The sequence below is a fragment of the Cystoisospora suis genome, assembly GCF_002600585.1.
Source record: "Cystoisospora suis strain Wien I chromosome Unknown contig_1254, whole genome shotgun sequence".
NCBI classification, from domain to species: Eukaryota; Apicomplexa; class Conoidasida; order Eucoccidiorida; family Sarcocystidae; genus Cystoisospora; species Cystoisospora suis.
The window spans coordinates 1-17,981 of record NW_027154054.1 but is presented as its reverse complement, the minus strand read 5'-3'; the positions used below and the strand labels follow the sequence as shown (position 1 = coordinate 17,981).

Sequence of the window (17,981 nt, the reverse complement as noted above, 5' to 3'; positions counted from 1 at the left end):
GCCGCCTTCGCGTAGTCTCTGGTCACCAAGAATCATTACAGCTCGCCACGGTCCGGGCCACCCTAACCGGGCGATTCACACTTAATGTATCCGCGTGCTCGCCCGGGTCAGTTCCACTGGCCCCGGTTGTCGCGTCTTCGCCCGCTAGCTCCGCGCTTGGCTTTCTCAGGGGCCTCTCGGCATCCAAACACACCGCCTCCAAGCCGAATGGTCTCTTTAAGGTCACCAAAACCAATTTTAAACTTTCTATTTTGTCGTTAAGCTCTCGCTCTTCACCGCCTTCGTCCCCGCGCATAATCCTCTGTCTCCTTGGCTTCGTAGGCTCGGCCTACCTGGCTGGTCCCTTGGCCGTAGAGCGGTTTCCTTAGCTCCTCAAGGCATTTTCTTTAAACGAGTTCTCTTCTCATTTTCCTTTCTTATCTTTTTAACTCGCACACCCTCACTTTCTTCGGTTGGTTCTAAGGCTTCTCTTTCACTGTCTAATGAATTGGTACCCTTTCGGGTTACTTAGTTGACCCGTTCCCTGTTCTCCTTTCGCTCGACTGGGGGTCGCCACTTCTTATTCCTCTGCTTTCTCTTCGATTTTCCACTCAGTTCCACGCCTTTGTTTTTTTCCTAGTTCTCTAGTGATGTCTTCTTCCGCCTTTAGTTCCCTAGCGGCATTAGCCCGCCGTGAGCGTGTCCGTCATGACCGAGTCGCTCGTCGACTCGACATTGATGAAGAGCAGTCGTCTGGCTTCGAGTGTAGCGTCCCAGATATTCGTCAAGCGTACACGAGAATTGGCCAGACGACAGGGTTTGTTTAGCGGCCAGTGCAGCCCCCCTGTATTCAGCTATTTCTTTGGTAGGTCTCTTTGTGCTACCTCTCTCTCTTCTCTCGGCCTCCTCGGGTGATCTCTACTTCTTTCTTGCCTTCTCCCCCTTTTCCCCAGTTCTTAGTTTTCTATGTTTTGAGATTTTCCCTGACTATATTACAGGCCCCGGACTCTACTCTGCGTTTTTGGACGCTCCGCCATACGGGCTCAGCGCTTCTCGAACCATGATCGTCGCTTTCTCCGGCACGTTCCCCTTTCCTAAGAAAGAGATCCTCTCTTTTGGATGGAATTTGAGGGACGGGGCCCTCCTCATATCTTCGGAGACCAAACGGAACACGTGAGCTCTCCCCCCTGAATTTTGATTTCTAAATTTTGTTTCTCCTGTTTGTCCCTGACGCTCTATGTCTTTAGTTCGTCGTGTTTCCTTTCCTGTATCTTCTTTTTCATCAGATGCTTCGTCCGAGGCTCCTTCTTCCTGTCCCGATTCTGATTCTTTCTCTTTCTCTTTTGTCTTCCTTTTCAAAACCTAAAAACGCTAATAGCTGTTCCCACCATGTCTTCTGTCTTTTAGGCACTACCCCGGTCGCTACTTGTTCTCTTGTTTTATCGGTAAGTTTACAGTTCACTTCCGATCCCGTCCGCTTCCCCTTTTCGCTCTCATCTCGTGTCGTTCCTTTGCTTTTCCCCTCACCTTTTCTTTTCTCTGGGGTTGTTTGGGCATTTTGCCCCAGATTCGAATGACTTGTGTCAAAACCCTTGCCGGGAGCATCGGCTCTTCCGACGTTGCTTGAACCTCTACTCTTCGTACCCCTTGAACCGACTACGGGTATACGCCTTTCGTATTCCCCGCCCCGCTTCCGGTGAGTCGAACTCTTCCTCTTGCTTCCCGTTCGAACCTTTGAACACATTCTCAGGACTTTGTTCTTTGTTTCCTAGTCCTTCTAAGATTCCTATGTGTTTTCTTCTCTTTTTTCCCTCCTTGCTTCCACTTTCCTTCTTCTTCTGTGGTTGACTGCTCTCTCTAGTCAATGCTCCTTCCTTTGTACGCAGAGCCAAGATTACTTTCTTATGTTTTGGGTTGGCCCAAAACCTGGATCGGTCAACTGGGACTTCTTGACTCTACCCTTTCTGGGACGTTCTCACCGCTATGTTCAAACGATGCTTCCGAATTCTTTACTCAGTTCCCGATGATCCCTCGACTTGGCCAGAACCTCCTGGCTTATCTGGGCTTCTTGGCTCCCCACAGATTACCCGTGGTACTATGGTCCCCCCAGTGCCTTCTTGAGGAAACTCCAACGTCGGGCGCGTCACGGGGAGCTCTTCTTGCCTACCTATCGGTTGAGTTCCCCTTACACTGGGGGGGTTACTCGAATTCGGACTTGTGGCCACGTGTGGGCCAACGGGAAGTGGCTTCTGTGCCTTCACTCTCTGCCTCCTACTCTCCTTTGGTGGCTTACTCTGCTCCTTCCTCGGTCGGTCATCGGAACTACTCGAGCTCAGGATCCCGTCACCTCTTCACTTGTCCCTGGGACTTCTCGGACACGCGCCCGGGTGATCAGTTCCTGAATTGGTACCACGTCAAGTACTGGGTCCACCTCCCACTTGTACACTCCGGTGCGTTTTGACCGGTTTCCGCCTTCAAGTTCCTCTCCACCTCCTGTTGGCCGGGGCAGATGTCATGTTTTATTTTCCTGTTTGACCCCCGGCCTATGTTCGGCCTTTCCCATACTCCCAGGTGGAGTGATTTGTCAAGTGTTGAGTCCTCCGAGTGGCCCGTAAACTTCCTTAATTCTTGTAACTTAGGGACCGAAATACCTAGAGCCTTCCCGGATGTTCCTGGTGTCTTCCTGACGTCTCTTTTTCTCGGGGTTGGGCGCTTGTTCAAGTCCAGTAGCTCCCTATCGGCTCGCCATCTATTCTCCCTCATCAATTGTTCCTTCACCTCACATCTCAGTCGCATCCTTCGTTCCTTACACTTTCCTACAGCTAAAGAGCTTTTTCTCCTCAGTCTTTCTTCCACTAACATTCCACACCACTCTCTACTATACCTATTAGTCGACGGTTTGGGTCCTACGGGCCCTTTCCCTGTTTTCGAGGTTCCAGTATCGCTATCGCAGGTGCTCGTCCCCACTTAGTCTCTTCCGCTTCGTACAGAGTTACACCTTTCCACATCTCACTGCCCTCTTCGTTCCTTTTGCAAGTATTCGTTCCCGCTCTCAGGCCTCCTCCCAATGGCCTGAGAGCCATTAGTTTCCCTCTTTAACCTTCTTACGACTAGATTGTCCAATTCGCTTAGGGCAATTCCAGCTTAGGCGACCAGGTACACCACACGAATAGCACACAGTCTTCGGTGCTCCTGTCTGTCGTGCTGTCTGGCACCAAGTTGCAGGTCGTCTTTCTCCTTCCCTCCAAATCGGAGTAGAACCCCAGAAATCTCCTCTGGGTCTCCCGTTCCATCTCCCTTGAATTCCCCCAGGACCTCGAGCTTGATTTCCTCGATATCCCATATATTCCACGGGTTTGTAGGTATTGTATTTCAGGTGCGGCTCCTCTGGCCGTCTTTCCTTCACTCCCCCTCGCCCTGGGCGTATCGGGGGCGGGCTCTCGCGCTCATGCGGCTCTGGCTTCCAGACTACACCATACCGAGGGTTCGTGTCGGGAGTTCTCCGCCACCCCTGCTGTGTTGTCTCCCTCCTCGGGCCTGGTAGTACATAATTCCCTCGTCGGAAGTCAGCTTTCTTAGAGTTTCCTGCATCCCTCTTGTCTGACCGGTCTTTCTCCACGTCTTCCCAGAGATACGTCGGTAGCTTAGTGGCCTCCGACAACGTCCCGGGTCTACACACGTAGACAAACCGAAGTATCTCGGGGTGTAGTCCCTCGATGAAGTATTGTAGTTTCTCTTCTCTAGACAGAACAGGACAGTCAGCTACCGCATTATCAAACCGCAACAAGTATTCCCTTACTTGTCCCGTCCGTTTCACACGTCTAAGCCTCTTAATGACATCTTTCATGGTGCACCCCCCAATGTTTTCTTGAATCATTATTCTCAAGCTCTTCCAATTCCTCGGTCGTTCTTCCTCATCTAGCCCCAGTGAATACCACTTAGTCATTTCTTCATTTAGATACGATACAGCAATTCGAAGTTTCTCGGACTCGGCTACATTACGTCTATCCAGAAATAATTCCATTTGTGCGCTCCGGGCTAGTGGGTGTACCCCGGTAAACACACTAGGTCCTCTGGATAAGGCTAAGCTTCGCTGTCCCACCAACGTCCTTATCAGGTAATCCGTTTCCGTGGGCCCCCGCTGCAACCCATCAACGTACTCTCGACCGTACGTCTCCCCAAAGGTCGAATACGCTCCCTCGTGAGTCGAATGGACGGGCTCTCCTTCACTTCCTGTAGCTTTAAACCTTGAGAAGATAGGATACGCCATCGGGTCGTACTCAACCCCCAACTGTTCGGCCTTGATGGGGACCGGCGGCGTCGATTCTCTCCTTCTCACCACACCAGCAGTCGTCGATGGCTCTTCCCCCCCTACTGGAGATTCCTTCCTACTCACTTGTCGTTCTTCAAGTGGGAGCTTAACAGCCCCACCTCCCAATTCAACTCGTTCCATCTCAGTTTCTTTCACGCCACACCAAAGCCCTATAACAACGTTTTTTCTCTCTCACCTCCTCCGGTTGGTCCTCTACTTCCCCCTCAGATTGCTCCCGTCACCTCTCTCACTTTCAAAACCGCTCCGTTATCTCTCCTCCAAACTTTCCTCAGAACTAGACACACCATAAACCGTGCGGTGCTACCAATTATTAGTATGTATAGGTATATAACTGTCACGTTCGCAACCTAACACAACTCAACTCCAGGAGTACAACCTCCGAGGCAGTTGGTCTAGAAGGAAACTGATTAGCTATTCAGCCTACCCATCATACGGGGCGTGGCCGTACCACCGTTCCAGGCTGCTTGGGTATGGGTTAAATCCACCCGGCTACCTGTCGTGGAACTGGTATCGAGTCTAGGCCACAGACCCTTAGTGTGTTCAGCTCACGAGGAAGTCAGGGGCCCGAGAATTCTGGGCCGGACGGAGCGGGTCAGACCTGATTTCAGGTTGTTGAGCAGATCCCGGCTGAGATGAGCAAACGGGGCTCCACCTGGGGGGGGGGCACGGTGGTAGATTTCCGAAGACCAAGCAACTTCACAAGGTTTCGTTTCTCACCTGACGACTCACCAGTACACGATTGGTACACCTCCCCGTTCCAAGAAGGGGAGGTGTACACACACGCTTTTGATAAGGTTTCTTTCACAAGAACCGGTTCACATCACCCTCTCCTGTCACAGAGACTCAAACGACGCACACACTCTTCCCTGACACTCGAAAAAGCTACGCCCGTTCGAGAGGACTGTTCTTCTTCCACTCGAACCCAACAAAAGGGCTTCTCTCTCACGAAAAACACCTTTCTGGTTGGACTTGCTCTCTCTCACTCGATCTTCGTCCCTCCTTCACTCGTCACCTCTCCCCTTCGTTTTCCTGCACCCACGCTATCTCATTCTTCTGTCTACTTTCGTCTCGTCTTTGTCTTTCATACTGGCTCTCTCAAGGCATCTCGACTACTTGGCTATTCTGTCTTGTCTAAAGGATTGGCTTCTTAGTACACGGGGCCTTTCCGTTATTTGGCCGACTCAGGCTTAGTGTGCCCCCTTGGGGCTTCCGGCCTTGGGTCGGATTCGATCTTCTTTACACGTATTCACGTTCTACAGGGCTAACTAATCCAGGTCCTCAGAGAGTCTCCTAATCTCACGTCCGAGTACTGTTCGCATTATTCTAACCCACTTAACTCACACTGGATGGCTCGTCTGAAAACTTACCACTATCTATCTGGGTCATTCTCATTTGGAAAGACAGCTGTACTCATAGGATGAAACTAGAACATCCTTACTTCCCACTGTTCCAGAGCACGAGGCAGAGTTGAAAACTCTGTCAATCTTCACAGGTACAATTGGGAGTAGGACTGACGCGACTGACACGAGCTTCCTTCAAGACTCCTTTCACAACCTTCTGCCTGGTCGATTTCCTTACCTTCCCTCCAAATTCCTATCGTGAGGTTCTCCTATCTAAACCTGGGGGTCCGAAGGGCGTGTCCCGCTTTGAATACCTAATACCTAAATCAGATTTACTCTATTTCTTAGCACTTGCCCAAGGTACTGAATCGAGTAATCTTTGAATTCGCCCCCCTTGGCGTCCTAGAGGAACTAGCCTCTATAGAAGTAATCCCCCAGATGAACAAGAGTTCCGCCTATGATATACGTAGGACTCAGTGGAGTCTTTGTCAGGCGGTCATCACTTTCCGGATCAGAGTACGAACTCTGACAACCCCGTACTACCACAACGGCAACTCGATCGTGGGGTGCTTTATGTGGGCTCTCCGGAGGGCGTTGGCTGCGGTAGTAAAAGAAAAGAGTAACCACTGGGATCCTTGCTTGTCGGCCGGCTCGGTACCACATAATTCAACCCCACATATGGCTACGGGGTCTTCGCCATTCTTCTTGCCCCACAGACGGGAAGCGATTTTGCCGGTGCAACGGCACCTGGATGAGTCTCGCTTGGAACCGACGTCCAAGAGTTGGTTACATCGTCTGTGGCCTGCCTGCTCGGGTTGATACCCATGAAGCAGAAACGCGAGAAGAGCTACGGCGAATGAAGTTCCTCAACGAGAATAACTCCAGGATCCCAGTGAGGACAACGGTAGCGATCAGATCGTCGCTTCGGGATAAAGCGAATTATCCGGCGAAGTTCACTCCAAGATACGCGGGGCCCTGGGTGATCACGGAGAGCTACTCGGACGGCATCACGTCAACGGTACGGGACCTGGTCACGAACGAGGACCCGCAGGTGACGCGGAACCAATTCAAGCGCCTGGACTAACCGGAAGAAGGAGAGCTGGCTGGGCTGCGGTTGCCTCCGATAGCCGTGCAATCAAGCAGCAGAAGCGATGGGCACATCAGTGGAGAACGAGAGCGTTGTGCCACAAGACAGTGCTCCAGTGACCGCTGATTATGGGCTCCGCCCTGTGGCATCTCGGCGAAGGGGGCAAAGCGAGCGTCGGCAAGAGGAACAGCGCCGTGTGCGTGAACGCGCAGAGATCGCGCGATTTCAACAAGGGGTGGATGATGTGCCCTAGAGGAACATACGTTCCTCTACGAGAGATGTGTTCTTGTGTTAGACTGTGTGCACCGCTGTTAGTACTCCCTGCGAGGCGGGGGCTAGGATAGCCCGGTAGAGTGGGACACACTAGGTACTATACTAGTCGACAGTAGTCCGTAGTGTTGGTAGGAGCCCGCTCGCCGGGGAGGCGGAACAAGAGACGCGACTCTCCCGATATGTCGCACTAGGCGGCGACAGGCTGAACGGGGGAAGAGAGAAGGGCTAGTCCTTTTCTTCCCCGGAAAAGCTCGTTCTTTTCTTCCTGTAGTAGTCCGTTACCAGAGTGACGGGAAGACAGCTTCGCGGTTGCTTCCGATCGTGCTGGACGTGGCGGAGCCCACCTTTCCAACGTTGTTCTTGTGCAGTTTTTCATGACTTTCCTGCTGCGTTCGTGAGTAGGCGGACTCGTGCCGGGCGGTTGTGTGAATGCGGTATCCTCGCGTTTCGAAAGCACAACAGTGTCCTGCTATGGAGACCGAACACAGCACCGGCCATCGGTGCAACTGTTGCCCCTGTTTCTGATTCAGTGCTACCTGGTGCAAGGACTGTTCGTGCGCTACCAGTGCCGTCCCCGGTGGCCATCCTCTGATCACAGCTCCGCCGTTAGCCCTGGAACACTGTCCTGCCAAGGTCACCGCCGGCACGTACTGTATGCTGGCGTCCTTCTGGTAACAGCACGATTCAGGGAGTTCTCTGTTCTTTGGGCCTGGGACAGACATGGTAAGATGGTGAGTTCTCCGGAGCCTCCCAGACTGGCTGAACGACTCTACTGAATACGAGGAACCAGAACTCACCATTGGTTGCGTTACTTGGAGAGCGCTATATCAACAACTGTAAAGGCATGGTGTACCAACGAACTGTTCAACGTTGGCTGGGTATCAAGTTCACTGATAAACAAAACAGTTATGAATAGATTCTCTGCTACACGGGAGATATACTCGAGTACTACTCTGGGTACCAGAGGTAATTGTACCCTGAGCCCCCCCGCTTCCCCCTCCAGAAGAGGGATGTTTGCCCGAAAGCTTCTTCAGAGCTTCGGGAGGTCCGCGATAAACGTCCGGTAGCTCCTTACACGAAGTCTGCCCACGTCGTGCTAGTTCGATTAGTGCACTCAAGACCATTCTACTGTCTGCATTTAGTCTTGTACTGCCACCATATGACGTGCACAGACCAATTCACGTGCACAGGTGCGCAACCGTATCCACGAGAACAAGCTGACCATTGAGTCGATTTGTTGTACATGTTGACAGAGTCTGTCATACAACATCAGGACCAAGAGAACCCCGCATACTTCGAAGTGTCCAGAAAACACGCTGCCACAGAGGCACTACACACACACGCCTTTTCTCATACAGACAACGAGTTCTCCTCGAGTGCTCTCCGCTTGGCCAAGAGCTTTGCTGAAGCGTTTTGCCTTCTCTTGACTCCGAACTTCGGACATCAAAAAACAACACACACACACAGAGTCGTTGCACTGGTGTACGTCTCTTTTGAAGAAAACTCTCAAGAAAAAAAACACTTCAACATTTCTTCGCGCCACTTTTAAAAAATACATACACCAGCCATGGCTAACACCACCTGGTGGGTGCGGCCGTCTAACCAACACGCCAGTCTACCCCGGCCCTTGTGACTCTGTGCTTACGTCAATTCTTTCTAGCAGCCGCTTGTGCTTCTTCGACATCACTGCCTTCTTTGCTTCGAGCTCCTCCTTTTCTTTTAATGCCTTCCTGCAGCACAGCGTAAAATACGTCCGATAAAGTACTTCACGCAGTTCTGACTCCTGCGGTTCACCCCATCTCTGCTGAGCAGGAGACTCTAGGGAGAACCTGATGAAGCCCTTAACCGTGTTTGCGTGAGTAATATCACGGCGCGGCTGGCGTCTACACAAATGTGAACACACAGAGAAAGCTCTGCAGGTTCCTGTCCCGCTGACGGGGCTGCCTTGCACGATGTGGAGAAAAGGATTTTTTTTTCCTCCCAACGGTGATAATCCATGAAGTGACCTCCTAACTGGTGCCACAGTCTTCTGTGTGGAGGCCCACCGGACAGGACTCGACACTAGCGGTCTAGATGCCGTACACCACGTGTTATAGGAAGGTAACGTACGCTGAGCTCTGCACCGACGCACAGCGGAGACTGTCGCATGAACCGACGTACGCACCCTACATCGCGTGGCACCAAAAGCATCTTCAGTCGGGGCGACGTATCCCAGCAGTGTCCATAGAACTCACTTTGACAATTTGCCAGCGCTGCGGGAGCGTGCCCCCCCCTCACCGCTGGCAAAAGACTTGATAGAAGTCTCTCTGCTGACACCACCTTGCTGCTCTGCTACCTTTCCGGCACCCTGACAGAACAGGAAAGGGATGTTTGAGTGAAGAATCGACTGCTCTGGTCGACGGAAAGCAACCTTGTCGGGGCACATTCAGCTGTCGGATCCTCTGTTAATGCTCTGCGCTAACAGAGCCAAAACCCCCTCACTGAACCAGTAGTACACTGGAAATTACCTGTACTGCAGCTGCAGGTAAGCATCTGCAAGCGGCGGTCTAACACGCAGATTCTCCCTGCCCTCCCGGTGAATGCGTCCGGCTGACTGGGAGGTTGATTCACCAGAGTGCTTCACTAAAAGTGTATAAACCTAGACCGCAAGCCTGTATCGTACCGACGCTCACGGAATTGGGGAGCCACTAGACTCACCTCCACAATTTCGTCCTCACGCAGGCCTCTTAGCGCCTCTGTTTCAAGCGCACGCCCTTCCGATGCCGCTTCCACGTTTGCGTCCTCATGGAGGCCTTTTAGCGCCTCGCTCTCCAGCTCTGCCTGGAAGGCACGCCCTTCCGATGTCGCTTCTTCATCCTCCAAAACGTCGTCACCTAAGACGAATGAACCAGGCGGACAGCTGGGCTGCATCTTATACAAGAGGAGGCCGTCAGGACTTGCAAGCGTGAAGACAACGGAATATGCGGGTGTCGGCCCGACTTCGAGACACTACGAGAGGACACATCACAAAAGCCGAAGAGATTGCACCGCAAACTGTTTACGAATCAGTCGCGCCCCCGCTGGAAACCGGCCCACGTTGCTCACCATCGCTGTCTTCGCCTTGCCGACCAACTGCTCGTGAGGAAAGGCCAGAAGCAGTGACTCCTTTCTTTTCTGCCACAAGGCGATCCAATACTTCGCGTTGCTTCGGAACATATCCCTCTTTGCTGTCGTCCTGCATCGCACGCAGACAAGTCGGACAACCAAAAAGACTAAGAGGCCCTTCAGTAAACCTGCCAGAATAACCCGCTGGAGCAGACCAAAAACATGACACAGGGCGGATGACGCGGTGTGTCATGTTCTTGGTCCACGAGTTCCTCGCGCGCTCGGCTCAGACCGCACGGACGCAGACATCGACATCTTCGTTCGGCTTCCTCACACCTCGGAACTCTCCATCCAAAATGTGCCGCGTCCAGTCCACACGCTGCGGCCACAGGTAAACCCAGCCCGCGGGTAAGAACCCTTTGAGTGTACGTGTGAGGCCCCTGATAGTACCGGCTCAACCCGCAAATCACGAGAACACTGCTGCGCAACTTCGCTACCGTACCCAGTCCGAATATTCTTTGGAGTCCAGTACACTGCTACACTCTGAATCGGACCACAATTTGTTCGAATGGTCGGTGGGCGGGCCACAGGGAGGAACCCTTGGGAGGGCCCCTGGAGGAAGGCAATGCCAGAGCCACAGAGAGCACCTGCAGGGCGGTTGTCTGTTGTCGATGACTGACAAAGCAGTTTCCCTCTAGCTTATGCGGAAGCCAAAATGACGATGACTGACTGCTCAACGAGACCGAGGTGCGACCCCTCAGGGAGAGCCGTTACAGCTCTGACTAGTGGCCAGCCGCGCCGCATAAGGTCATTCACTGTCACTCCATCATGAGAGCAAACGCACGCTATCTGAGCGTCATCTCAAGCACTACGGACAAGTTCAATGGAAGAAACACACGCTTACCACAAATGGTGAAAGATGTGGTGGAAGTTGCTTGCCAGGCGCGTAGGGGTGAATAGGAAGCCGCAGAGCTGTGTTAATACTGTCCAAAATCCACTGCGGCTGTACATAATCCCGCTTGCTGCCTTCCACTTGTCGAAAACCTGCGGGCACGCCATCGTTATGGGACTGACTGGGAATAAATGCCCCGCCGTCGATCAATAGAGTGTGACAAGCGAAGTCGCAGCTTCTAACGATTCCGCCTTCCTCGCAGATCTGCCATCCTGTTTCCCCTGCCTTACGAGCAAACCCTGCAGGTCTCGCTGATACAGCACATCTACGTACGGCGTGAACCCCCGCTGCTGTGGGCCGTAACAGACAAGCAAGAGTACAGGGGGGCATCGCTGTACCTTCCCGAAGAACGCGGCGCAAGCTTCGCCGTGAATGTCAGCCGACAACACTCCGCTCGCCGAAAACAGTGAGCAAACGCCTTCCCATCCATGAAAGAATGAAAACGAAGCCTGCGTCAGACAATAAGGAAGCTGATGCGAAACGGGGGTGCACGGCAGTGTACGTACACTCAGGGGGGCGATCAACGATGTGGTGTGTGATGGAAGGGTCGCGCTCGGAGAAAGGAGAATCCGCGCCTTGCCAGCCAACTTGACCACCGCAACTTCGAACCATGAAGGAGAAAGGTAAAAGGGGGACTTCCCTGCAAACAAAACAGCATCCGTCAGCACGCCCCTGACTACGTACATGCCACAATCAAAGCACGCCCTGCCGACACCCTTAGCTCCGTGTAGCCGCAACGCAACGCACGCGAGCAGCTCCCACCCGGGACAGTGTCCCTCCGCACTCGAGTGGGTACAACCGCCCCCTTGCACTGACGCACTTTTTCCTGCTGGTACAACCCGGCTGGATCCATATGGATGCGCTGATCACAGCCACGCGTTCACGCGGATCCGGCCCTTGGGACTCCACAGTTTCGCGTCACCACGCCCCCTCGTCGGGAGGAGTATAACGAAACGCATCGCCAGCACCTGCACTGCGGTGGGGGAGCAAAACCACGGCTCTCCCTGTCCTAACAAGGGTTTCACTTGAGTCACAACACATAAAAGCTGGCGTGCCCTGTCTAGGCCGCTAAGCACGAAGAGTCTTCACCCCTGCGTCGCTTTTTTGAAATGAACATTTTCACACACTTCACTATCACTTCGCACAGTGGCTTGGACTGGTGCGGCTCTCATAGCCAGGCCTCACTAAGAACCCTTGCGGCAGCCGTGCTGCTGCGACATCGCCGCCATCTCATAGTTCCTTCTCCGAATCCCTTTCCCTCCCGTACTTCTCTCGGTCCCTTCTCTCAGAAAGGAGGCAAACTCCTGCAGTCTTCCGTAGCCATGTCGCGCTTCTCTTCTCGAGCAAGCCTGAGCGACCAGCAAGGCGCTGATCTATCGTGAGACTGGTAACCCCTTCTTCCCTCTTGTATCACCGCGAAGAAGAGTTAGCAGTGTTACCATAGTGCTCGGAGCCAGGTGAAACCTTGTTTAACTGGACGATTTACTCCGGAACTGCAGCGAGTTCTACATGACTCTCCACTTCCATGATGGCGTTTTACAGAAAGACAGTCGCGGCACCCCGGTGTACGGGGCACGGCCTCGTGCGGCCGTCTGGTCTCTACCGGATTTTGCCCTGCTAGGCCGTGTTGGCCCAGAAAATGGAACGCACCGTCACCTCGGACACCCAGCCACAGCCCGACTCCGTGTCATGGGGTTCGAAGCCAAATTTATCCGATCTCCGCTTCCCAGCCTCCAGAGTGAAGGCGGGTCGGCATAGGCCACTCTGTTTAGCGTTGCTACCAATACACTGGCCATAGAAAGTCCCTCCCTGCTCCCTCAATGGTCGTGTCAATTCCGACGCAGAAGCGGGGACACTGACAATGCAGCCCGATTCTCATTTCGTCGATCTGCTGCCCGCAATCCTCACACACGGGAAAAGATGAACAGCAACAGAGAATCACACTGTAGCATCGGGGAATAGACTTGTTTTGCATGCCTGCAGCTTCAACCGAACGTACCTGTTGAGGAAAACGACAGCGCCCTGAAAAAGACGTTGAACAGGATGCGGTTGTACGCCACAAGCTGACGAGGTTTCGTGTTCATTTGATTTCTTCTCCACTGCGCCTCCGTTCTCGATTGCACCCAACGACCTGAACTCCCCTGTTTTCTTCTCCTTCGCAGTGTCCGACTCCACCTCCCCGTCTTCCTCATCGCTACCTGACTCATCGTCGCTACCGTCACCAGATATATCGGAGCTGTCACCATCAGAGCCTTCACCCTGTCCTCTCTCCACACTTCGGCGAACCCCACGTTGTCCATGCACCTTTCCCTCGTTTTTCTCTTCCGCCTTCAACTCCTCGTCTAAGTCCCCCGGTGTCTCGTCCACATCTAACTCGGTCTCCCCGTTTCCTCGTCTTGTGTCCTCTCCTCCAGCACTGTCCACCCCTGCCCGCGCTGCTTCGTCCTCCGCACTTGTTTCCTTCTCTGCACTACTGTCACTGATGCTCCTTGCCCTCAAAACTGGATAACGCCAGCCGGAAACGGTCCATGGGCCTTGGCTGAATATTGAGATTGCTCTAGGAATATCCCTGGCTGCACTCGCTGCAATCATCGCGGCTTCAGATTTAGCTGCCTGACGCTCTCTCTGCCCTGCTTCCTTTCTGGTAGCTGTTGGGGGATAGGCGAGGCCAGCGAGAAGAAAAAGCTTGAACACCACCAGTTGCAGCGTCGCCGAGTACAACTCGAAGAAAGTGGAAAGGACACGGAAGTCAACTTCTTCAGGCATCTCCTGAGCGACAGCGAAGACAAACGCACTCTGAACGGAGGAAATACGACGGTCCGGCGAGCTGGAAGACAAAAATGCTGTGAACACTCGAACAACCTGGCGGCGCGTGGTCACACACACGCCGCCGCTCGACCCACCAGACCCCAAAAGTGAATCAGAATGCTACGAAGCAAAACTGATGAAGCGAAGAGTGGTCGCAAGAAAAGTGCAGTCAGTACGCACGAGTTCAGCCGGCACCATTCGCTTCAGGAAAAGACGTCTCCACGACGTGTCTGATCTACGCGGAGACCACCCGACGTGCAGACAATCGCCTAATGTACACCAAGCTCGTCAGCATGCGAAGAGAAGTGCGAAAACAGAAAATGACCCCTTAGGAAGCACAAAGAGAAAGACGGACGGACTCCGCTTCAACGGGCGGCACCGCGCGAAGCAGCGCATAAGCTAAAAATGCTGCCGCTTGTACTGCGGCGGGGCAGCCCTCCACCGTGCCACCGGTGTCGAGCATAGTTTCGCGAATCATCGCGTTACACGACCTCTAGGGCAGCTGTTTCCGATTTTTACTATCCTTTCTTCGGGTCGTGATTGCCCTCGCGAAGGTTATTCAGAAATGAGACGCCTGACGCCAGCCGACACGAACTGCAGTCTACGGTTGAAAGAGTCCACTTTACCTGCTTAAAAGGGTGTGGCATCAGGAATGTCACAAGATGGCCTAAAAGCTGAACTTGAAAGTAGTACCCCTTTACGGATGCGAATACACGGCGGAGTGCTCGCTGCTGAGTCACCACGAGGAGAAATTCATCAAGTAGCTGAGTAGCCTTAACACATTGCTCTGCTCTTACTCCACGTCTACCATCTGCCGGCAGCACTGCGCGCAACAGAAATAGCCAATACAATACCAACACTCGTCATGGGCAAGCTGCGGCTGCAGACACCCTTTTAGCCAGCGTGGAGGCAAAAGGGCGCTGGCGGTAAATGTTTTACGAGCTTCTTCACAATCAAGCGTCGGACGTGACTGTCGAGCAGTCGCACCTCTACTTGTGTACGGACAAACAAAGCACGTAGGCACGGGGAGAAAACATGTTTTGGTGCATGCCTGCGCCGACAGCTACACCGCAGCTGCGATTGCGCAACGAGAACCTATCGACGCACTTGCAAAGATGCAGGCAGTGCTGAGAGCATCATCCAGATCAGCGACAGCATCGCTGAGTGTTGGAAACCTTTCTCGGACTATATGGTGAAGCCGGACTTTTGGCCTGGAACGGAGAAACCGTTTTGCCAGCCGCTTCTCCTTCCTGCCAACTGCCTTTCGAACTTTCTTAGTTATCGCCTTCTGCTGCCTGAGGACATCCAGAAGCGGTTCGTGAGCAATGTGTAGCACATCTTTGGAGTGATAATAAATTTTGTCCTTTCCCTTCTTCTTCTTCTTCGGGTCTCGCGGGTAGATGCCTTTAAGAATGCACAGACGCCGGAAAGCGGCAAGAGAAAGCTGCAGGACAATGAAAACACCTCAACGGTGTGCATCTGTCTCCGCGTCATGAGGAACGATAAGGAAGATCGTTGCAAAGCATGCACCCCCGCTAGGCTCGACAATCGTTCAGCACCGATCACAAGAACGAAGCCGAACAGGAGTCAGCCACGAGATATTCCCTGGAAGACCACTCAACACCAAACACGGCAAAAAGCCGTCTTAGCAAAACCCAGAAATAAGCATTCAAGCGCTTGAACCCCTGTAGGGCATGCCGTGACGGTGATTGAAACCAGCAAGTGACACCCACCCGTATGCAACTTCATGCGTCTCGCTTCAAAGAGCTGCGAGGTGAACGTACTCGCGTTGTATTCTTCGACAAAGACAAATTCGAGCACTCCTCTTAGCTAGGCATGCGGTGACGGTGATTGAAACCACCAACTGACACCCCAACCGTACGCAACCTCACGCGACTCGCTTCAAAGAGCTGCGAGGTGAACCTACTCGCATTGTCGTCTTCGACAGAAACAAATTCGAGCACTGCTCTTAGCTAAGCAACGCCCGACGTACAACGCCGCGACTCCGTCGCAGGCCCGCTTACCTGAAGCTTCTTTAGCGCCTGACCACGAGTCATGTACTGTGCCGCCTCCCCGCGGGTCCCGGCTTTCACTTTCCTCCCCATGACGCCCTAGGTGAACTGCACAGAATGCATGTGTGAGCACGTGGGTCACACGATATGGCTTCAGACCAAGTGCCGCGCTTCTTCAGCGCCCGTCCGTGCTGAGCGAAAATGAATTTACAGCTCTCGCTAAAAGAAGGGACACGGTATGGTCCGCTGAGCTAGAGAAACGGCAGGATATCCGGGAAAAGTCCTGATGCTGCAGGATGCCTGAAAGCGGTCACGGGACCGTATCAGATCGAATTACTCGGTGCAAGCTCACCCCCAACTTAACGGTTACTGGAAAGTTGCCCAACCCAGAGGTTGAGAGGGAGTCGCAATGCACGCCGACACAGCTAAACAAAGGAGTCTCAGGCTTCAAGAACCGTGAGCTGCATGCCGTACCCATACACTCATATTAGACATAAGAGATTTCCAGGGCGCAACCAGAGGCTACCCTCACTCGATAGCTTGTAATAACGAGGCTTGCGGAAAAACGGGGGGACAAACGACTCCACAACTTCCCCTGGATGCGCGGAGTGTAAGCAAGACGCCAAGCAAGCAGCGAAAAGAGACTTATGCAGCAGAAAGACGGGCGACAAATAGTACGCGCCCAGAAGCACCCGCCTCCTTTTTCCCCCACAGCAGAGATCCCATGGCACAACTGGCAGCCAGCAGAAACGATAGCTTCGCCAAGCTGCATGCACGACGTGCATGCAGTCCGTGCATGCAGTCTCCCTAGTGTTCGCGGACGTACGGACAACGAAGCAAGACGACGTCCCAAGTCTTTTACTTGCACGGTCGAGATTTGCTGTCGCCCGGCAAGGGAGCCAATCATGATGCCAGCTTCAAGCAGCTGGAACTATATGAGTTCTAGTGCAATTGAAATAGCTCTGTACGCGCTCTCTCCTGTTCCGTTCATTGCTGGTAACGCCACACGATCTGTCTGCGGGCCAACAAGACTACCGGGGCCGCGGCCCGTCAGGCCTCAACTTGCACCGATGGACCAACCCGCCTGTGCAGCCGGCCTTTCTCTCACAAATCCAGCATCGGGGGCGGGCGTGCGCGGCGTGCAACCAGATCGAACGGTGACCGGCGTCGGCGTCGCCGTCAGACACGCTGACAAAAGAGGCAGTGCTCATGAAAGTCAGGACCTCCGGAGTCCGAGATCGCACTTAATATCTTTGAATAGGTGAGATCTTGAAAAGCTCTTCTGTACAGAAAAAGTATTGTGAATGGGTAATTTATTTTTTGCATCGAGCTGTGCTTTAACACAGCTAGCCGTATGTGGACTCAGTCGACTCGTCGCTCGAAACGCGTCGAACCAAGAAGGAGACCGGGCACCCCCTCCTGCGTGAGACGCCGATACCATCACCCAATTTGCAAACAATGCATGCACACGTCTGGAAGTATAAGGACTATAAATTCCACGCGCAAGGACGCCCAGGCAGCCCTGCGCCTACGCCTCGTGTGCCCCGCCCGTTAGTAAACGAGCACCGGCGCGCCGCCACCCCGGTGGATTACACAGGACTGGAGCCGTGTTTTCCTGTCTCTCGCTCCTTCACTTCCCAGTTTAGCTGCTTTCAAGGTAAGTCGCTACTCCCACACTCAAGAGGACGATGCGCCCGATACCTGACGGGTAATGCTCGGAGACGCCGTCCAGGCAAACGTCTGCAGTCACACGGTCACTTGAATGAAGAACTAGATGCATGAGAGAGGCATTGTTGCAGGATGGGTCTCATCGACTGAAGTGCCCCACGACCACTCGACAAAAGAACTTCAGTTTCTGACTTTTCTGAGCGGGGGGTTACATCTGGAGTGAGGTCATCCAACATCGGATAATCCCGGCCCGCCCGCCTAGCTCGATCAAATCGAGCACCAGCGGGAAGGCCCCCCAACACTCTGACCTCGTAGCCTTTGAGCGCGACCTCTGCTCCTCAGCGCGGGGTTCGAGCCCGACATTTTTCTGTAAGAGAGACCCTGAATGTCTTCTCGCTGAGTAAGAAACCCCCTGTAAAGGCTGCCGCAAGAACTCAAGTGAAGT

General features: G+C 53.4%; 2 protein-coding genes across 2 annotated transcripts; one reads left to right on the top strand and one right to left on the bottom strand.

Moving 5' to 3' along the window:
• The first annotated feature begins 63 nt into the window (after positions 1-63).
• On the top strand, positions 64-3,124 carry CSUI_002978 (uncharacterized protein). Its single transcript, XM_068063176.1, has 3 exons — positions 64-844; positions 978-1,152; positions 1,266-3,124. The coding sequence occupies exon 3, from the start codon at positions 1,844-1,846 to the stop codon at positions 2,438-2,440; it is 597 nt and encodes a 198-aa protein (XP_067924849.1). The 5' UTR covers positions 64-844; positions 978-1,152; positions 1,266-1,843; the 3' UTR covers positions 2,441-3,124.
• Positions 3,125-8,201: 5,077 nt separating this feature from the next.
• Positions 8,202-16,597, bottom strand: CSUI_002977 (brca1 c terminus domain-containing protein). Its single transcript, XM_068063175.1, has 11 exons — positions 15,881-16,597; positions 14,964-15,300; positions 14,483-14,679; positions 13,048-13,817; positions 11,555-11,688; positions 11,001-11,338; positions 10,097-10,226; positions 9,710-9,885; positions 9,247-9,359; positions 8,658-8,742; positions 8,202-8,446 (listed from the first exon to the last, which is right to left on the bottom strand). The coding sequence occupies exons 1-11, from the start codon at positions 15,959-15,961 to the stop codon at positions 8,363-8,365; spliced, it is 2,445 nt and encodes an 814-aa protein (XP_067924848.1). The 5' UTR covers positions 15,962-16,597; the 3' UTR covers positions 8,202-8,362.
• Positions 16,598-17,981: the final 1,384 nt, after the last annotated feature.